General features: G+C 34.6%; 1 protein-coding gene across 1 annotated transcript in view; it reads right to left on the reverse strand.

Annotated features, from left to right (window-relative positions):
- Positions 1 to 23,715, reverse strand: part of CCDC7 (coiled-coil domain containing 7) — a 467,373-nt gene that overhangs the window by 104,423 nt on the left and 339,235 nt on the right. Inside the window, exons 32-35 of the mRNA XM_045069128.1 lie at positions 22,881 to 22,988; positions 22,106 to 22,234; positions 19,714 to 19,848; positions 174 to 284 (exon numbers count right to left, since the gene is read on the reverse strand). Of these exons, the coding sequence (XP_044925063.1) occupies positions 174 to 284; positions 19,714 to 19,848; positions 22,106 to 22,234; positions 22,881 to 22,988 (483 nt within the window). The remainder of the gene's footprint in view (positions 1 to 173; positions 285 to 19,713; positions 19,849 to 22,105; positions 22,235 to 22,880; positions 22,989 to 23,715) is intronic.

The raw sequence follows: 23,715 nt of genomic DNA on the forward strand, positions 1-23,715 counted from the left end.
CATGCAACTCCTGATCTCAGAAGTATGATTTCAAGCCCCACAGTGTGTGTAGAGATTATAAAATAATAATAATAATAATAATTTCTTAAAAGGTTGATCACATTTCAGATGATTTTTAAATCATTAAGTGTTTTAGGACTATTTTAAAATACGTTTTCAAATATTATACCTACCACTCAATCTTTGAGATTGGTAAACTCCACTTGTTTGATGTTGATCCTTGTATCCTGAAGTGAGTTCTAGATTTTCAAGTGTAAAACCTGAGGGTTCATCCATACCCTGATCTACCAAGATGAAAATGAAAAAGAACCTTTTAGTAAATTAAATACAGAACCTGGACTCCAGGTTCACCCAATATATTGATATATCTGATATATATCAAATATATTGATATATTGATATATTTGATATATATCTTATATATAACATATATATCATATATAACATATATGTGTATATATACATATACATATATATATATCAACTAAGGAGAGAAAAAATAATAATATTAGAAGTTTCGCTTGACAAATTTCAACATCTATTCCTCCTAGACATTTACTTTTTATTATAGAATATGTTTCTAGCTCCATCCAACACCTAACATCTTGATTATAATGAAGCACCAATAGACAGTCCTTTTAAAATTGTGAACAAAATTTAAAAGGTGATTAATTACCATTTAATAATTATGAAGGTCTGGTAAAGTTAGTAATATTTAAAACATAAATTTAAAAAATTTCAGCTAATATACATATAGGTTTGTGAGAATAGATTTGTCATGTAGATTTTTTATTATAAAACATTAAATTTAAAAAATGAAAAACATATCTGGGTCAAAGGGACTACACATTTCCAATGTCACTGATATCTATTAGTATATTTTTATTATAATTTATACATATTTTCATATAGCTTTTCTAAAAATGTTTAGTCATTATGCCTATTTACTTGTAACATTGACAGCTGTTTTCTCACACTTTTCCCAATTGATATTATATACGTTAGGTACTTGGTATTTTATAAATTATTTTAATGGAATTTATTTCATTATTAGTATAAATGTATGTGATTAAAAAATATATGCCATCTATTTTTTCTGTTGAAGGAAAATTTTTTCTAACTTTAATATATTTTTATTAAAAATAATCTAAATATGAACATTATTTTTATAGACAGACTTATATGTATTACATATAAGGATAAAACCTGTTGACAGTCATGTTTTTTTTTGTCATTTCTTTTTGTTTTTCATAACTCTGTGTACAGAAATTTTAAATAATTATTTAGTTAATTTTTAATGATTTTTCCCTTATTTTTGTGGCTATGAAGTCATACTTAGGGTAGTTATCCTTAAAACAAGATTGATTTATGTTGGACTTCTGGGAAGATGGCAGAGTAGGAGGATCCTAAACTCATTTCATCCAAGGATGTACCTACATAACAGCCATATCAGTATAACCAAAACAAAAAAATGATTTGAGGCTGGCAGAAAAGCCTTTCCACTTAATCATGGAGAGGAGGGTGCCCAGTCATAATGAATCTCCCATACTTTTGTAAGTTTTTGCTTCAGGGAGCTCTTCCAGATTCTCACAGACACTACTGAAGAAAATCTACTCCTGTTTTCCCAAAAGAGGAGGAGAAAAATAACCATTTTGAGATATACCAGAGCAGTCTGTTCCTTAAAAGGCCTGCCCTCAAGAAAACCTATTTTACCAGAACCAAACTGGCTGGAGTTTTATTAGAGCCTAACCAAATTAGGAAATGGGAAATACAGAACTCTAATCTCTGGCCTTCCACCTGAGTGGATGGAAATATCCAACTCCAGGCCACCCTAGACATCTAGTGCCAGAGAAGTGGCAGGGGGGGCACATATGAGAAGTACTGGTAAAGGTGACAGGGCAGGGACATAGGCTCACAAATAGACTTAGATGTACTAATAAAACTATCAAACTCTTCCCTCTCCCTTACAACTTACTATCACATCATTAAAGACCTATTCACTAGGATTCCTCCTCCCAGCATATCACATCTGACTTACAACAAAAATTACAAGGCACAGTAAAAGATTAAAAAAATAGTTTAAAGAGACAAAATGCATCAGAACCAGATGTAGAGATGGCAGGGATGTTGGAATTATCAGACTAGAAATTTAAAACAACTATGATTTTTTAAATAATTATTTTTTATTTTTTATTAATATATAATGTATTATTAGTCCCAGGGGTACAGGTCTGTGAATAGCAAGGTTTAAACAATTCACAGCACTCACCATAGCACATACCTTCCCCAATGTCCATAACTCAACCACTCTCTCCCTATCCCCCCCCCCGCTCCCGGCAACCGTCAGTTTGTTTTGTGAGATTAAGAGTCTCTTATGGTTTGTCTCCCTCCTAATCCCATCTTGTAAAACAACTATGATTAATATACAAAGGACTCTAATAGAAAAAGTAGAGAACATGCAAGAAAGATGGGCAATGTAAGAAAAAGATGTAAATTCTAAGATTAAAAATTAAATATTAGAAAGGAATGTCTGTTAGATAGCATTATAGGAGTTTCCAGAACTTGCCATTCATAGAAACAATTTGACAACCATCCATAAATAAATACCTTCTGAAATCTAGGTGAGAAATTATAGCACCTGGATAGAGTACAGAAATAAGAAAAGACACACTAAAGAGGGGAAGCCAGATAGTTTCACTTAACCCATGTCACCCTTTCCCCAAGCCTATGCAGTACTATGTCAAGAGAGGTTCCCCTTTATTCAAGAGCTCTGCTGGGGGAATAGAAAATGAAGTGAGTGTTTGACGTCACTACAGCCCCTGGCATTAAAGTGAGACCTGGTACCAGGCTGTCCCCTTTGGATCCAGGCTCCAGGCCCACCTCCAAAGATCCCAGTACCAGGCCAACCTCAGCATATTCAAGCTCTAGGTCTGCCTTTGCAGGCCTGGACTCCAGGTTCACCCAAGTGTTCCCTGGTGCCAAGATGGTCTCCACTGACACAGGCTTTAAGCAGGCACTATTAATCTAGTCTCAAAGACTGCACTATTGGAAGCTGGTGACAAACTGGTACCCATAGACCCAGACGTTGGGCCTGCTTCCATTGGGATCCAGGACCACCCCTGTGACTTAGGTAAAAAGCCAAGTGCAGTGGACCCTGGTGCCAAAGCAGTCTCTATGGACTATATCCAGATCTATCCCACACCAAGACAGTATCTGCAGACCCACAGGCCAGATTGCCCCAATGGATCCAGGCTCCAGGACTTCCTCTGCAGACCCAAGCACTAAACAGACCCATGGACCCAGGCTCCAGTGTCCCTGGTGCCAAATTGTCTCCTGAAAATGCATGCTACTGACCCACCCTTTTGTACCTCGTCCTGAAACTCACCCCATAGACACCAGCTTTAGGTCTGACCTACAGATCCTGATGCCAACTCAGCCTTTGTAGACTCAGACTCCAGGCCCACCTTAAGAACCCAGGCTCAAGGACAGCCTCCATGGAACAAGATTCCAGGCTAGTACCCCATAGACTCATTCTCCAGGCTCATTCCTGTGGACTCCAGACTCTATACTAGCTATCATGAAACTAGTTTCCAGCCTAGCACACATGTACCAAGTTCCAGGCCTGCCCAAATATAATGCAGAGCCAGGCTAGACCCCTGGACCAAGGATCAAGTCCCTTCTTTCACAGACCTAGGATATAGCCTTGTTCCTGGGGACCCAGGTGACAGGCCTACATCAGTGGACCCAAGCAACAGGCTGACCTCCATGGACACAGATACCAAGTTCCCACAGAACTTAGCAGCCAGCCATCTAGAATCTCTGGCCAGGGTGACTGGTGAAGGACTTTCCTAATGAAGCCAGGATGTAAAGGTGGTAAGAGGTGACTACTTCAAATTCACAGGAATCAACTCAAGGTTTTAAGAAAGAAGAATCAAGGAAACATGATATCACCAAAGGGAAAAAAAAAAAAACAAAGTACCAGTAAACAAAACAAAGGAAATGGAGCTTTACAAACTACATGACAAAATATCAAAATTATCATTTCAAAGAAGCTCAATGAACTATAAAAGAACATAAATAGACAACTAAATAAAATCAGGAGAATAATACATAAACAAAATGAGAAATCAACAAGAGATAGAAATCATATAAAAGTACCAAACAGAACTTCTGGAGCTAAAGAACACAATGACTATACCAAAAAATACATTAGAGAGCGTCAACAGCAGACCCAATTAAGCAGAAGAAAAAAATCAGTGAGCTCAAACACAGGTGATTTGAAATTATCCAAACTACAAAATGGAAAAAAAGTTTGAAAAAGAGTGATGAAAATCTATAGTACTTACATAATAACATCAATTATACAAATAGAAGAAGAGAAAGAGAAAAGGACAGAAAGAATATTTAAAGAAATAATGGCTAAAAACCTCCCAAATCTCGAGAGGGAAATGGATATCCAAATTTCTAGCTCCCCAAAGGTTCCAAATAGATCGAACCTAAAAAGGTCTATATTAAGACATTAAAATTAAATAGACAAAAATAAAAAAGACAAAGAATTTTGAACATAGCAGAAGAGTACATATAAGGGAACTCCTATAAGACTATCAGTGGATTTCAAGAGAGAAGCAAATCATAAAACAGACTCTTAACTATAGAGAACAACTGAGGATTGCTGGAGGGTTGGTGGGGAGAGAGATGGTTTAAATGGGTGATGAGTACTATGGAGGGCACTGCTTGTGATGAAAACTGAGTGTTGTAGGTAAGTGATGAATCACTACATTCTACACCTCACATTAATATTATACTGTATGTTAACTAATTGGAATTTAAATACAAACCTGAAACTAAAATACAAAAACAAAACAAAACAAAACAAAAAAACAAGGCTATCAGTGAATTTTTAACCAGAAATATTGCACTCTAGGACAGAATGAGGTGGTATAGTCAAAGTACTGAAAGAAAAGAAAAACTACCCATCAAATATTTTATACCTGGTAAAACTGTTCTTTAAAACTGAGTGGAGATGAACTTTCTCAAACAAACAAAAATTGAGGAATTTTTTGTCACCCCTATACCTGTCTTAGAAGAAGTAATAAACAAGGTTTTTCAAGTGAAATGAAAGGATGGTAAACATGAATATGAAAGCATATGAAAGTATATGCCTCACAGATAAGTATATACACAAATAAAATATGTAATATTGTAAGGATAAGCTATAAATCAATTTTAATTCTAGTATAAAAATTAAAACTTTGACAAAAGTATTAATAACTATAACCATAAAAATTGGTTAAAGGATGTACAATACAAAAAAGTTAATTCTTTTTTTTTTTTTTTTATTTGTCAGAGAGCGAGCGAGTGAGAGCGAGCATAGGCAGACAGAGTGGAAGGAAGAGTCAGAGGGAGAAGCAGGCTCCCTGCGGAGCAAGGAACCCGATGTGGGGCTCGATCCCAGGACGCTGGGATCATGACCTGAGCCGAAGGCAGCTGCTTAACCAACTGAGCCACCCACGCGTCCCCAAAAAAGTTAATTCTCACTTCAATAATGTAAAGTTGGACTAGGAGTAAAAGTGCAGAGTTTTTGATGCAATCAAAGTTGTTATTGGATCAAAATAGACTATTATAACCATAAGAAGTTTTATGCAGGCTTATTGCTAAAAGTTGAAGGTGTACTAGCTTGAATCTTAGTGGTACCCCCACATTACCATGTGTTTTACCTCTAGAAACCCAACCAAGTTCTCAGGGTGAAGATCAAAGGAAAATTCCCACACAATTCCAACAAGAGGACCAGAAAGTAGCTACTTTTAAACATGTTCTCTTAAACAAATTTTGCTCTCAAAGAAAACTATTTAACTGTAGCTTAACCAACATGATTTACTAGAACCTAATAAACTTTCAACATGGGGTAAGCAGATACACAATTTCAGCCCCTTCTAACCTTTCTGTCTTCCCAAATGGATAAGAGAGACATGAGAAACACTTAGGAAGGGTTCAAGAAGCACAGACTTACTAAAAGGCCAAACCCTAATCAGATGCTTATAGAATTTTTTCCCCTGTCCTGACCATCACAATATTAGGGCTTCTATATAATAATAGTGAATTATACCTAAAAGAAAATCAAGCCTCAGACCTCAAGAATCAGTCTAAAAGGAAATCCAAAGGTATTAGTGGAGATTAAAAAAAAAAAAAAGCACAACAGTATAGGGAATGTTAGCAGCTGACACCTTCAGCTATAGCAAACAACAAAGCCTTACTTTTAGCAAGACAAACATGAAGCTTCATACCAAAGTCTTATATACCTCACTTCCTTTTACCCAATACATCACATCTACATTTTGACAGTGACAACAAAACTGCAAGGCATGCTAAAAGTAAGAAGTCTGAAGAGGTAGAGATTAAGTATAAACCGACTGGTATGAGAAAGATTTAGGAATAACCATACTGAGTATTTAAAACAGTTATGACTAATATGCTAAGGGCTCTCATGGGAAAAATAGACAACATGTAAGCATGGATGGTCAATGTAAGCAGATATCTGGAATATCTAAGAAAAAACTGAAATGTTAGAAATCAAAAACATTGCAACAGAAATTAAGGATGCCTTTGATGTGCTCATCAGTAGACTGAACATAGTCACGGAAAAAAAAAAATCAATGAAGGTGAGATATGTCATTAACCACTTTCCAAATCGACAAGGAAGGAAAAATAAATGGGGGAAAAAAGTACAGAATATCTAAGATCTTTAGGACAATTTCAGAAGTTATAACATAAATGGGAATATCAGAAGAAAAACACTGAACAGAAGACATATTTGAAGTAATAATGGTGGAGAGTTTTCCAAAATTAGTGACAGCAAAAAACCACAGATGATAGAAGTTCAGAGAATACCAAAACCGATAAATATCAAAAAACCTACATCTAACTATATTACATTCAATGTAATATAGTTAGAAAATGAAAGGCATAGAGAAAATCTTAAGAACTCCAAAGGAAAACAAAAATACCTTACCTATACAGGAAAAAGGATAAGAATTACACCATACTTCTCATCAAAGCATGCAAGCAACAAGAAAATGAGGAAAAATATTTAAAGTGTTAAAGGAAAAATATCTACCAATTTAGAATTCTGTATACATAAAAGTCATCCCTCAAAATTGACAGGGACACAATAACTTTCTTATATCAAAAACAAACTGAGGAGATGGGTGCCTGGGTGGCTCAGTCAGTTAAGTGGCTGTCTTCGGCTCAGGTCATGATCCCAGGGTCCTGGGATCAAGTCCCACATCAGGCTTCCTGCTCAGCAGAAAGCCTGCTTCTCCCTCTCCCTGCTGCTCTGCTTACTTGTGCTATATCTCTGTCAAATAAAGAAATAAAATCTTAAAAAAACTGAAGATATTTGTTGCCAGAAAAACTGCATTTCAAGAAAATATTAAAAGAAGTTCTTCAAAGAGAAGGAATCCAATACAGATCAGAAATGCAGCTCTAGTCTTGACTATTTCCCTTCTTGTGTGTGGGGTTGGCTTAATTTGTTGTTGATACTCCAGTTCTTTAAGGTGTAAAGAGAGCTGGTATAATCTGGATTTTTCCATTTTTTTTGAGGGAGGCTTGGATGGCAAAGTATTTCTCCCTTAGGACTGCCTTTGCTGCATCCCATAGGTTTTAGACCAAAGTTTCTTCATTCTCATCGGTTTCCATGAATTGTTTAAGTTCTTCTTTGATTTCCTGGTTGATCCAACCATTCTTAAGCACTGTGGTCTTTAGCTTTCAAGTGTTTGAATTCCTTCTGAACTTTTTCTTATGGTCAAGTTCCAGTTTCAAAGGACTGTGGTCTGAGAATATGCAGGGAATACTCTCAGTCTTTTGGTATCAGTTGAGCCCTGATTTGTGACCCAATGAGATAGAAACTAGACATACAGTAGAACACATCAGTGAAACTAGAAGCTGTTGCATTTTTTTTTTTTTTAAGAATCAATAAGATCGATAAACCATTGGCCAAACTAATCCAAAAGAGAAAGGACCCAAATTAATAAAATTATGAATGAAAAGGGAGATATCATGACTAATACCAAGGAAATAGAAATAATCATCAGAAATTATTATCAACAATTATATGCCAATAAGTTACACAACCTAAATGAAATGGATGCATTCCTGGAAACTTATAAACTTCTAAAACTGAATCAGGAAGAAATTGACAACCTAAATAGACCAATATCTAGTAATGAGATTGAAGAAGTGATCAAAAACCTCCCAAAAAAATAACACAAGAGTCCAGGACCTGACAGATTCCCTGGAGAATTCTAACAAACAGTAGATGTACTATTTTCTATTTTCAAAAAAATAGAAATAGAAAACCTCCAGACTCTTTTTATGAAGCCAGCATTACCTTGATCCCCAAGCCAGGCAAAGACCCAACCAAAAAGGAGAATTTCACACCAATATCCCTGACGAATATGGACGCTAAGATTCTCAACAAGATCCTAGCTAATAGGATCCAACAGTACATTAAAAAGATTATCTACCATGACCAGGTGGGATTTATGCATGGGATTCAAGCATGGTTCAACATCTGCAAATCAATCAATGTGACAGAATAAATCAATAAGCTCATACAGCAATTCAGTAATGTGACAGGATACAAAATGAGTGTACAGAAATCAGTTGCTTTCTTATCACTAACAATGAAAATACAGAAAGGGAAATTAGAGAATTGATTCCATTTACTATAGCACCAAGAACCATAAGATACCTGGGAATAAACCTAACCAAAGAGGGAAAGGATATGTACTCCCAGAAACTTCAGAACACTCATGAAAGAAATTGAAGAAGACTCAGAAAGATGGAAAAACATTCCATGCTGATGGATCAGAAGAATAGACATTGTTAAAATGTCTGTACTGCCTAGAGCAATCTATACTTTCAATGCCATCCCGATCAAAATTCCACTGGCATTTTTCAAAGAGCTGGAACAAACAATCGTAAAATTTGTATGGAATCAGAAGAGACCCTGAATTTCTAAGGAAATGTTGAAAAGAAAAACAAAACTGGGGGCATCACATTGCCTGATTTCAAGCTTTACTACAAAGCTGTGATCACCAGGACAGCATGGTACAGGCACAAAAAAAGACTCATAAACCAGTGGAACAGAGTAGAGAGCAGCTCTACGGTCAAATAATCTTCAACAAAGCATGAAAAAATATACAATGGAAAAAAGACTGTCTCTTCAATAAATGATGCTGGGTAAATTGGACAGCCATGTGTGGAAGTATGAGACTTGACCATTCACAAAAAAAGACTCATAAACCAGTGGAACAGAGTAGAGAGCAGCTCTATGGTCAAATAATCTTCAACAAAGCATGAAAAAATATACAATGGAAAAAAGACTGTCTCTTCAATAAATGATGCTGGGTAAATTGGACAGCCATGTGTGGAAGTATGAGACTTGACCATTCTCATACACCATACACAAAGATAAATTTGAAATGGATAAAAGATCTGAATTTGAGGCAGGAATCTATCAATATCCTAGAGGAGAACATAGGTAGTAACCTCTTCAACATCACCCACAGCAACTTCTTTCAAGACATGTCTCCAAAGGCAAAGGAAACAAAAGTGAAAAAGACCTTTTGGGACTTCACCAAGAGAAAAAGCTTCTGCACAGCAAAGGAAACAGTCAACAAAACAAAGAGGCAACCCACAAAATGGGGAAGATATTTGCAAATGACACTACAGACAAAGGGCTGATATCCAAGATCTATAAAGAATTCCTCAAACTGAACACACACGAGACAGATAATCATGTCAAAAAATGGGCAAAAGACATGAACAGACACTACTCCAAAGAAGACATACAAAGGGCTAACAGACACATGAAAAAATGTTCATCATCATTAGTCATCAGGGAGATTCAAATCAAAACCACATTGAGATACCACATTACACCAGTTAGGATGGCCAAAACTAACAAGGCAGTAAACAACGTGTGTTGGAGAGATGTGGAGAAAGGGAACCCTCTTACACTGTTGGTGGGAATGCAAACTGTTGCAGCCACTTTGGAAAACAGTGTGGAGATTCCTTAAGAAATTAAAAAGAGAGCTTCCCTATGTACTACTGGGTATTTACCCCAAAGATATAGATGTAGTGAAAAGAAGGGCCATCTGTCCCCAATGTTCATAGCAGCAATGGCCACGGTCGCCAAACTCTGGAAAGAGCCAAGATGCCCTTCAATGGACAAATGGATAAAGAAGATATGGTCCATGTGTACAAAAGAATATTATGTCTCCATCAGAAAAGATGAATACCCAAATTTTGTATCAACATGGACAGGACTGGAGGAGATTATGCTGAGTGACATAAGCAAGCTGAGAGAGTCAATTATCATATGGTTTCACTTACTTGTGGAGCATAAGGAATAACATGGAGGACATTGGGAGATGGAGAGGAGAAATGAGTTGGGAGAAATTGGAGGGGGAGACAAACCATGAGAGACTGTGGACTCTGAGAAACAAACTGAGGGTTTTGAAGGGGAGGGAGATGGGGGGCTGGGTGAGACTTGTGATAGGTATTATGGAGGGCACATATTGCATGGAGCACTGGGTGTGGTGCATAAACAATGAATTCAGGAACACTGAAAAGAAATAAAATAAAATAAAATGGAAAAGAAAAAGAAATCCAGATCTATATAAAGGGAGGAATGGCATTAGAGAGGAATAAACAAAGCCAAAAAAAAAAAACTTTATTTTTCTTACTCTTAATTGATAAAAATTTTTCAAAATAATAATAGAAACAATGTATTCACTGATTATAGTTTGCAGGTAAGTGAAATGAATGACAGCAATGTTACAAGGGAAAAGAAGAAGGAATTGTGAATACACTGTTATCAGATACCTGCACTACAGATGAAATGGTACAGTGTTATTTGGAAGTGGATAGATTAGCTTGTAAATGTATATTGCAAACTTAGGACAGCCGCTAAATTTTGTTAAAGAAATAAAATTGACATGTTAAGAAAGGAGAGGATACAGAATCATATTAAATATATATTTAAAGCCAGAGAAGGCAGGAAGAGTGACAGATGAAAAAAAAATACTAGGTATTAAAAAGAAAATAGTTACAAATACTCTCAATACTAAAACAAATGTATCAATAGTCATTTTAAATGTGAAAGTCAAAGCACAGAAGTTAAAAGACAGGCTGTCACAATCAATAAAAAACCTAACCCAACTATATGTTGTCTACAAGAAACTCACTTAAAAGATAAAATAGACTAATATTAAGAGGATAAAGAAAGACATCTCATTCTAACAGTAATCAAGGCAAAGCTGGATAAGCTATATTGATTTGAGACAAAGCAGACTTCAGAGCAAGGAAAATTATCAGAGATAAATAGAACATTAATAAAGGGGTCAATTTCTCAAAAAGCCACAATATTCCTTAAGTAGTATGGATCTAACAAAAGAGCAACAAAATACATGTAGCAAAACCTGACAGAACTGCAAGGAGAAGCAGAAAAATTTATTATTGTACTTGTAACCTTCACACCATCTATCAGTAATTGACCTATCTAGCAGGTTGAAAATCCATAAAATATTGAACTCATATGTACCATCAATTAAATCTAACTGACACTTATAAATTGGTTCATCTCTTCTCAAGCTCATACAGAATATTCACCAAGATATGCCATATTCTGGGGCTTAAAATATCCCCAACAAATCTAAAAGAAGAGAAATCATATATTTTGATTTTGATTCTTTTAAATTTGTAAAATATATCTTTTTTTAAAATTCTTTTCAGTGTTCCATAATTCACTTTTTATGCACCACACCCAGTGCTCCATACAATATGTGCCCTCCATAATACCCACCACCAGGCTCACCCAACCTCCCACCCGCCTCCCCTCCCAAATGCTCATTTTGTTTCTCAGAGTCCACAGTCTCTCATGGTTAGTCTCCTCCTCCAATTTCCCTCAACTCACTTAATATATCTTATGGATAAAGAGGATTAAGAGTTCACTTATGATCATGAGCACTGATCAATGTATAGAACTAACTGTTGAATCATTATAATGTACAGGAGAAACTAAAATAACACTGCATGTTATTTATTTCATTAGTCATATGAAGTATGCTTTCAGACTACAGTGGATTTAAACTGTATTATTATAATGCCAGGACGAGACGAACACATCACAAGAAAGGAGAACTACAAACCAATATCTTTCATGAATCAGACACAGAAGTCCTCAATAAAATATTAGTAATTTGAATGCAGCAATGTATAAAAGTAATTATACACCATGACCATGTGGAGTTTATTCTAGGTATTTCATATACTGGTTCAAAATTAAAAATCAATTAATGAAGATTTTGGGAAAAGACAGCACAGTAGGAGGGCCCTAGGCTTCTTTAATCCCACAGATACAAATAGATACCCATCAAATTATCATAAACACTCCAGAAATCTACCTGAACACTGACAGAACAATCTCCAGAACTAAAGGGAGAGAATGAGGCCATATCAAAGCAGGTAGGAAGTATAAAGTCATGGTTTAGGGGAGAAGTGGATCACAGGGGCTGCAAAGGGGAGAAGACGGTGGTCTTGGAGAATGGTAAGAGAGAGGAGCACAGGGGAACATATATGAGAACATTTCCATAAAGCCATTGACTTGGAAAACAAAAGGTGCTGAATTTTTTTTTAAGATTTTATTTATTTGACAGAGAGAGTAGAAGTAGTGGGAGTAGGAGAGGGAGAGGGAAAAGCAGACTTTCTCCTTGGCAGGGAGCAAGAGGCAGGAAGCCCGATATAGGGCCCAATCGATGACCCTGGGATCATGACCTGAGCTGAGAGGCAGATGCTTAAATGACTGAGCCACCCCAGTACCCCAAGAGGGGCTGAATTTTGTCAGTTCTGGCAAACAGTGGGGCTTAAAGCCTGGAGTTATAAAGGTCAGCTGGCTTGACTGGGGTAATACTCAGTACTCCACAGAGGGCACTGTGCTGCTCCCAGATAAAAGGCAGGCAAAAAACCCAGAGGTAGACAGCTTGGAAATACTGATCTGAAAAACACATGGGTCACACAGAGGGGAGATTCTTTGTTCTTCTTGGAGTGCTTTCCTGAGAGTCAGCATTCATGTAGACACTACTCCAGGGACAAAGGAGCCTACACCTCCACATAATAACAGAGCCACCTATAGGAAGTTGTGCAACACCAACACCAGCTGTTTGATTACTACAAGCTGCTGTGCTCCCTGCACTGTGGTGGGACTGTCCTACTTAGTGAAGCTAGCATCAGTCCCAGTGAAGATGGAATTCCCTCAGAGGACCAGCACAAAACCCTGCCCACATCAGGTCTATCAGATCAAGTACACTGAGTTAAAACTCACCACATTCAGGCTAAGGACAAAACACAGCCCACAGTAGGCAGGAAGTACTGTCCTGAAAGAGGAGCCAAAACACAATAGCAGAATGAACACAGCATACACCAGAGACACTCTCTGAAGTGCCAGGCAACGGACCACATATGACCGCTTCTTCATAGAGCCATAGTTCTCAAAAGCAGGAGATGTAATTGGCTTTTTTAACACAGAGAAGACTGCAGAGACTTAAATTCCAAGATGCAGGAATTCATCTGAAATGGAAGAACAAGATAAGGCCATGGCCAGAAAGCAGAGTGAAACAGATATCAGTAGCATGCCTAATGAAGAATTTAAAGCAACAATCATGAGGATAATCACTGGGCTTGAGAAAAGAAGGGAAGACATCAGTGAAATCCTTATCACAGAGATGAAATCTTTAAAAAAAGAATCAGTGAAAGATGAAGAGTACAATTAACCAGATTGGAAATAGGCTTGAGGCCATGAACAATAGGCTGGAAGAAGCAGAGGAATGAATTATAGACAACAGAAGACAAAATAATTGAAAATAATTAAGCTGAACAAAAGAGAAAAAGAAGACATGTAGCACAAGAATAGCCTTAGGAAACTCAGTACTCCATAAAATGTTAAAACAATCATACTGTAAGAATTTCAGAAGAAGAAAAGAAAGTAAAGAGGGCAGTAAATTTATTTGAGGAAATCACAGTTGTAAACTACCCTAGTCTGGGAAGGAAACAGACATGCAGATCCAGGAGGCACAGAGAACTCCCATAAAAGTCAACAAAAGCAGGCCAATACTAATACATATTGTAATTAAATTTGCAAACATAATAATAAAGAAAAAAATCCTAAAAATAGCAAGACAAAAGAATTCCCTAACTTGCAAGGGAAGCCCCAGAAGGCTAGCAGCAGATCTCCCCATAGAAACCTGACAAGTGAGAAGGGAATGGAATGATATATACTCAACGTGCTGAATGGGTATAATCTACAACAAAGAATACTCTATCCAGCAAGGCTACCATTCAGAATAGCAGGAGAGACAAAGACTTTCCTCAACAAACAAAAACTAAAAGAGTTCATTACCACCACACTAGCTTTGCTCAAATATTAAAGGGTTCTTTTTGAGTGGAAAAGAGAGACCAAAACTGACAAAAGACAAGAAAGGATCAGAGAAAATCTACAGAAAAATTATAAAACAAGCAATAAAATGGCATTAAATGCATACTATCAATAATTACAATGAATGTAAATAGGCTAAATGCTCTAATCAAAAGACATAGGGCATCAGAATGGGTTAAAAAAGAAGATCCATCTATATGCTCCTACATGAGACTCATTTTAGAGCTAAAGACCCTGCAGACTGAAAGGGAGAGGAAAGAGACATGTTTATCATGCTGTCAAAAGAAAGCTGGAGTAGCAATACTTGTATCAGACAAACTAGACTTTACAACAAAGTGTGTAGCAAGAGATAAAGAAGGGCATGATGCCATAGTAAAGGGGACAAACCGAAATGTGGATCTAACAGCTGTAAATATATATGCACCTAACATGGGAGGACGCAAATATAAAAAATAATTAATAAAAAACAGAAAGGAACGCATTGATAATAATCCAATAACAGTAGGGGATTTTAACACCCCACTTACATCAATGAACTGATCATCTAAACATAAAATCAACAAGGAAACAATGGCTCTGCATAAAACATTGGACCAGATGGACTTAACAGATAGTCAGAATATTCTCCCCTAAAACAGTAGAAAACCCATTCTTTTCAAGTGCACATGGGACATTCCCCAGAATATAATACACATTAGGTCACAAATAAGGCCTTAACAAATAAAAAAATATGGACATGATATCAAGTACCTTCTCTGACCTCAATGCAATGAAATTAGAAATCAATCAAAGAAAAAATTTGGAAAGAGCACAAATACGTGGAGGTTAAACAACACGTTACTAAACAATTAATGGGTTAGCCAAAAAAAATCAAAGAAGAAATTTAAAAAATACATGGAGAAAACTGAAAATGCAAACACAACAGTCTAAAACCTTTGGGATGTAGCAAAAGTGGTTCTGAGAAGGAAATGTATAGCAATATAGGCCTACCTCATTAACCAAGAAAAATTTCAAATAAGCAACCTAACTTTACCTAAAGAAGCCAGAAAAGGAACAACAAATGAGCCCTAAAGTGAGCAGGAGGAAAGAAATAATGACGATTAGAGGAGAAGCAAATGATATAGGAAATGAAAAAAACAATAGAACAGATCAATGAAACCAGGAGTGGCTCTTTGACCAAATTAATGAAGTTGATAAACCTCTGGCCAGACTTATCAAAAACAAAGGAGAAAGGATGCTGATAAATAAAATCTTAAATTGGAGAGGAGAAATAACAACCAACACCACAGAAATACAAACGATTGTATCAGAATATTATAAAAAACCATATACCAACAAATTGGATGACCTAGAAGAAATGGATAGATTGCTAGAAACATATAAACTACCAAAACTGAAGGGAAGGAAGAGAAAGTGTGAACATGCCTATAACCACCAAAGAAACTGAATCAGTAATCAGAAAACTCCCAAAAAACAAAAGTCCAGGGTCAGACTTTGCAGGCGAATTCTATCAAACTTTTAAAGAAGAGTTAATATCCATTCTTCTCAAACTATTCTAAAAATAAAGAAAATGAAGGCAAACTTCCAAATTTATAATATGGGGCCAGCATTACCTTGATACCAAAACCAGATAAAGACTCCACTAGAAAACAGAACTATAGACCAACGTCCCTGATGAGCGTGGATGCAAAAATGGGTAGGGGGCTTGGGGTATTTGGTGATGGGCATTGATGAGAGCACATATGTAATGAGCACTGTGTTAGTTATGCAAATGATGAATCACTAGATTCCACCCTTCCTGAATCAAATAATACTGTATATGTTACCTAAATTGATCTTAAGTAAATTTTTTTTTTAAAAGAGGGGCTTCAGAAAAAAATCCCAATAAAATACTAGCAAATGAAATCCAACAGTATATTAAAAGAATCATTCACCACACAAGTGGATGTATCTCTGGGTTGAAAGGGTGGTTTAATGTTCACAAATCTATCAACATGATACATCACATTAACAAAAAAGTGATAAGAACCATATGATCATCTCAATAGATGCAGAAAAAGCATTTGGCAAAATAAAATATCCATTTATGGTAAAAACTTTCAACAGGGTAGTGTTAGAGGAAGCATACCTCAACATAAGAAAGGCCATATATGAAAAACCCACAAGTAATATCATCCTGAATGGGAAAAACCTGAGAACATTTCATCTATGGTCAGAACAAGACAGGGATGTCCACTATTGTTATTTAACATAGTACTGGAAGTCCTAGCACAGCAATCAGACAACAAAAAGAAATAAAAGGTATCTAAACCAGCAAGGAACAAGTCAAGCCTTCACTATTTGCAGATGACATGATACTCTACATAGAAAATCTGAAAGACTCCACTAAGAAAACTGCTAGACCTGATACATGAATTCAGTAAAGTCACAGGATACAAAAGCAACATATAGAAATCTGTTGCATTTCTATACATCAATAATGAAGAAGCAGAAAGAGAAGTTAAGTAATCAATCCCATTTACAACTGCACCAAAACCAGTAAGTTACCTAGGAAAAACATGACCAAAGAAACCAGCAAGTTACCTAGGAATAACATGACCAAAGAAGTAAAAGACCTGTATCTGAAAACTATAAAACACTGGTAAAATAAATTGAAGGATACAATGAAATGGCAAAGCATTCCATGCTCATGGATTGAAAGAACAAATGTTATTAAAATGCTTATATTATATAAAGCAATCTACACATTTATTGCAGTCCCTATCAAAATACCACCAACATTTTTCACAGAGCTAGTACAAATAATCCTAAATTTTGACCAGATCCATAAAAATCCTGAATAGTCAAAGCAATCTGGAAAAAGAAAAGCAATGCAGGAGGCATCACAATTCCAGACTTCAAGCTATATTACACAGCCGTAATCATTAAGACAGTATGATACTGGCACAAAAATAGAAACATAGATCTATGGAACAGAATAGAACACCCAGAAATGAACCCACAACTATCTGGGTGAATAATCTTTAGTAAAACAGGAAAGAATATCCAACAGAAAAAAGTTTCTTCAACAAATGGTATTCGGAAAACTGGACAGCAACATGCAAAAGAATGAAACTTGACCACTTTCTTGCACCATGCAGAAAAACAATTTCAAAATGGATGAAAGACTTAAATGTGAGACAAGAAACCAGCAAAATCCTAAAGGTGAACATAAGCACTAACTTCCTTGATATCGGCCATAGCAACTTATTGGATATCTGTCCTGAGACAAGGGAAACCAAAGTAAATTTAAACTATTGGGACTTTATCAAGATAAAATCTTCTGCATAACAAAGCAATCAATCAATAAAACTAAAAGGCAACCTACAAATGGGAGAAGATATTTGCAAATGGTGTGTCTGAAAGTGTGTTTCCAAAATATATAAAGAACTTATAAAACTCAAGTCCCCAAAACTAAATAACCCAGATAAAAAATGTTGAATACATGAATAGACATTTTTCCAAAGAAGATGTCCAGATGGCCAATATACATATATTGATGCTCAACAACATTCATCATCAAGGAAATACAAATCAAAACTACAATGAGATATCACCTCACACCTGTCAGAATGGCTAAAATGAACAACAAAGGAAGCAACAGGTGTTCAGATGTAGAAAATGGGGTGCTCTCTTACACTGTTGGTGGGAATGCAAACTCTTGATGACTGTTAGTTAGTTAGTTAGTTAGTTTCCAATTTTTATTTAAATTCTAGTTGGTTAACATATAGTGTAAGTTTGGTTTCAGGAGTAGAATTTTGTGATTCATTACTTACATGTAACACCCAGGGCTCATCATAAGTGTCCTCCTTAATACCCATCACACAGTTAAGGAGGCCACTTGCTTTGATGGCCCCTGGGTGTTACGTGTAAGTAATGAATCAGTGACTTTTTAGATACGATACCAAAAGCACAATCCATGAAAAAATTGGTAAGTTAGATTTCATTTAAAAAGAACACCACCTTGATTGGGAGGGAGACAAACCATAAGTGACTCTTAATCTCACAAAACAAACTGAGGGTTGCTGGGGGAGGAGGGTTGGGAGAAGGGGGTGGGGTTATGGACATTGGGGAGGGTATGTGCTTTGGTGAGTGCTGTGAAGTGTATAAACCTGGCGATTCACAGACCTGTACCTCTGGGGATAAAAATATATGCTTATAAAAAATTAAAAATTAAAAAAAATAAAAGACCACCACCACCATCACCACCACCACCAACAACAACAAAACTTCTTATTTGCGAAAGACACTGTTAAGAGAATAAAAAAAAAAGACACAGGATGGAAGAAAATACTTGCAGAACATATATCTGATAACTATTATTCAAAATATATAATGAACACTTAAAACTTGACCATTAGGAAACAAATAGCCCAATTATAATATGTGCAAATTATCAAAACAGATGCCTTAACAAAGTCATAAAGATGGCACATAAGCATCTGAAAAGTTGTTCTAAATGTATGTCATCAAGGGATTGTAGATTAAAATAATGAGGTACTGTTACACACCTATGAGAATGGCTAAAATTCAAAACACTGAAAACAACAAATGATGCTCCAAGAACAAAGATTCTTACATTGGATTAAAAAATAATAAATCACAATGCCTTTTATTTTGAATTTATACAACCTATTCATAGCAATATGTAAAGATTGAGAGAAGAATGATGAAAGAATTATTTTATGCAAATAATTACATTAAAGACACTATGTTAATATCAGATAAAATCAACTAAAAGCACACAAAAATTTTATACAAAATCTTCTACATATAGGCAGAAATTTCAATTCAGTAAGAACATATGACATTTTAAAATCTGTGTATTCATTATATACTATATAGAGTAAAAAGCTTTAGAAACATAAAAAATGACAGAACTACAAGAGTAATAGAGAAACAATCACTGTTGTTGAATTTAATATACATTCCTCACAAATGATAAACATAACTTCAATGAAACTAAGAAGGCATGAAAAACATAATTAATCAACTTGACTAAATGGAGAACATATACATGTATGTACGTTATGTACATATACATAGGTATATATATGTACAAGTACATATATGTGATACAGTATATAACATTTGTTTATATGATTGAATAAATACTCATGAACTAAAGAGAGAAATTTAATTAAATATCCTTATACAATATTTTTAATAATTATACTTACTACTAAATCCTGCTTTGCTGACAGATCCAAGTGTCTTAATTTGTGATGAGCCTTTTGAAATTAAAACTTTATTATCTTCAGGTGAAAGATTTTTACCTGCTTTCTCATCCATTTTCTCAGCTACAGAAATAGAGGCTTTTAATTCAATAAAAAGTAAAAGTGAAGTCTATTATTAATAGAGAATCACTTAAAGCTTCCTTCAAGTTTTACAAAATTTAAGCAAATAAACACAATTTAAACAAAGGATCAAACACACTTCCCACCCCCCACCAAAACAAACAAATGAACAAACAAACAAAAACAAAACAAAAACCTCTGGTGCATTTTCAAAACAGATTATAAAATTAAATGTAAAAATCATCACAATGCTTTCCTTAAAGTGTGTGAAGCTACTCTTGTTACTTTATACATACACTTAGAAATTTGTTATTAAACTTTATTGTCTTAAGGGTATTCACTATTTTTAAATACTTAAAATATTTATAACACATATGACTCATTTTAAAGTTAGACTGATTAGGGGAATCTGGGTAGCTCAGTTTATTATGCACCTGACTCCTGATCTTGGCTCAAGTCAGATCTTATGGGATCTTTGGAGTCTAGCCCTGTGTTGGGCTCCATTCTCAGTGGGGAGTCTGCTTGAGATTCTCTCTGTCCTCTCTCTCTCTCTCTCTCTCTGTCTCTTCCCCCACTCCCCACACTTGTGTGCTCACTCTCTCAAATATATAAGTATTTAAAAAAGAAAGTTAGACTGATTAGAATAATTCTAAAATAGGGAAATGAAATAGAAATCTAGATCAGGTAGGAAAAATACAAAACACTACAAAAAAAGAATATTTAAATCCAAATATATCAGTTAGTACAATAATTATAAATGGACTATATGTTATAAGGATAGACAGAGAGAGTTACACTAGATTTCTAAATAATTTACTTACAGGTTATTTATAAATGACACTACTAAATAATAAGAATGCAAAAAATTGGAAACTAAGTAGGTAAAAAAAGATTTACTATGTAAATACCAACCAAAATAAGTACGCAAATATTTATGTCAATGGCAGTCTAAGTAGGATTTTAGTCAAAAGACCTTACTGGAGACTGACTAAAATGGCACCTTTCATAAGAAGAAATCATTGAGTCTGTAAGGAATTATCTAACATTTGTATTTTTATGCACCTAACAACATAGTCAGTATAAAGAAAATGGGCAGTTTAATGAAATGTACAGTACTATAGAAAGAAATAGATAAGTCCACAATCATTGTGAGATGATTCAATACACATCTCTCCATAACTGATAGGAAAAACAAAATCCAAGGAAATCAAGAAATAGGAAGTTTAAATAACACAATAAAAATTTGACTTAATAAGCCAAATATTTCCATCTGATAAAATATATTTTCTGGGATTCAAGAAGAAGAAAGAACTAAATAGAGAACAAGATCTGTGGTGGAACATCTAGATTTATAAAATATATTAATTATCCAATAATACATTATATCATTTTTTAATGACATAAGCATGATTTAAGTTGAAACAGAAACATCATGTGAGTACATTTTTTACTTGTATGTATATAAGCAGTCTTGTTACTTTTTAGATATGCAGAAAAATTATAAATATTTAGAGACATTATTATAAATATTATATTTACATATTTAATATTATTCTTTAGTTTTCTTCGAGTATTCACACTTTAGAATAAAGTCTAATTTTTTGGATCATATATAGCTAAGAAAAAATATATATGGATAAAAAATACAAAAAGTGAAAAAGTGAAAGAAAAATAAAAAGAAACAAAATTAAATGATGTAATTACTCCAAAAAATACAAATAACTAGATTATATATGATTGCAACTTAATAAAAAGATAAGGATCAAGCTGAATTTTAAAATATATGCAACTATAATTTTCTTACAAGAGATATAGCAAAATCATAGATACAAGAAACAGGATAGAAAAAAAATGTGATATGAATATCAACCAGAAGTTTGTGCAGCTACATTAATAGTAGAAAAGTAGTTTTAAAAGAAATAAACAAAACTATAAAATGATAAAGTGGGTCTTTTCATTAAGACAAAATGATCTGTCCTCCCAAGAATATTATCAATCTTAAACTTACATGCCATAAATAATAGAGTGTCATAAGATATAAATCATAACCAGCCACAAATACAAGAAAAAAGGGAAATTTCAGTTTGAGATTTAGATTAGAACACATCTAATTCAATAATTATAAAACAAACAGATAAATCATCAATAAAGATATAAAGTGTTGATGGGAATAATTACCAAAGAACATATGGTTGAAGATCTATTATAAACCCAAAACAGTGTTCTCCTGAACTTAATTAAAAATAATTCATAAGATTTATATTTAATTACTTACTATCAAGATTTATGTTTCTGGTAGCTTCATTCTTAGTTTGAAACTGGTTTCTTGAAAATAAAACTTTCTCCTCAGGAAATAGGTTTTCATGTGATATCATATAATTTTTTTGCTTTTCAAGAGGAAATGCTAAATAAATAAAAAAATAAGTGTAATGGAATTTCTAGATATGCCAAAAAATTATCAAATTTTCTTCCCATGGAAGTGAAGTGAAAAAAGTATGTGAACAATTTTCATTAAGCTGTGTGGGGAAGCTATCATAGTACTTAATAATTACTGACCATGAAAATATCAGCCAAAAGTTATTAATTTTGCTTTTGTCTTTATCTTAGGATATTCACACTTTAAAGCTGAGTGTAGGGGCACCTGGGTGGCTCAGTGGGTTAAGCCTCTGCCTTCAGCTCAGGTCATGATCTCAGGGTCCTAAGATAGAGCCCCAAATCTGGCTCTCTGCTCAGCAGGGAGCCTGCTTCCCCCTCCCCCTCTGCCTGCTTCTCTGCCTACTTGTGATCCCTTTCTTTCTTTTTTTTTTTTAATTTTTTCAATTTATTTATTTTCAGAAAAATAATATTCATTATTTTTTCACCACACCCAGTGCTCCATGCAATCCGTTTCTTAAAAACACACACACACAAACAAAACCAACAACAACAAAAAAAACTTAGTGTAAAGTTTCTATAAAACATGTGTTCAAATACATACATGAATATGAACCAAAAGAAATCTTCTGATGAGGTTAATTTAAAATAATTTAAATTTAAATTACTATACTTACTTTTGCGTCTCCCCTCTTTGGAAGTTCTTTCTTTCTTTACTTGCACTTGGAATTTTGATGCTGACTCTGGATTTACATCTAGATTTTCATCTGGTACACCAAAATAAGCTATATAAAGAGATAGATTTAGTGCTTTAAATTGAAAATCAAATCTGTTGTAAAATCTCTAGATTTCAAATTTATAACAAGTGTATAGTATCATTTTTTTCATTTTCATAAAATCATTAATTATTATAATGCTAGAACTATTATGAAATGAAAACTGTTTGAAATTGTCTTATTATTTCATAAATATGCCTAAGCAACAAATATATCTTATATTAGTCTTCAGGTTTCATGGGGGATTTATTCTTTAGGCTGATACACAATAATAGAGCAAGCAATGAAAACTTACAAGCACAAGTCTATTCATTACAGCCTTATTTGTAATTGCAAAACACTTAAAGCCACCTAAATGTTAAAGCATAGGGTATTGGACAAATAAATTGATATATATACAACTACAGAATTGGTATGAGTACTACTATACTGGTAGATAATGGTACATACATATATGTATATATGAGTGTATGTGTAAGACACAATATTTCTCACCCCTCTGCATTGATACAGCTGATGCTTGCCTGATGTCATTTCATGGGAAAATGAAACACTGGTTGAAATATTGGTAGGTACCCTTTTATATTTAATTTTGCTTATATCATCACAGCAAGTGAATAAGGATGTAATTGTTACTTTCAACTTAGTTTATTGTCTGAATTAATTAACTCCATACCTTGCAGCAATCAGTGAAAAATAGTGTGGGGCCCAACTAAACCTCTCAGTTTTCTCAACT

This window comes from Mustela putorius, unplaced genomic scaffold (assembly GCF_011764305.1).
Source record: "Mustela putorius furo isolate JIRA1106 unplaced genomic scaffold, ASM1176430v1.1 tig00003913_pilon_pilon_pilon, whole genome shotgun sequence".
Taxonomy (NCBI): domain Eukaryota; kingdom Metazoa; phylum Chordata; class Mammalia; order Carnivora; family Mustelidae; genus Mustela; species Mustela putorius.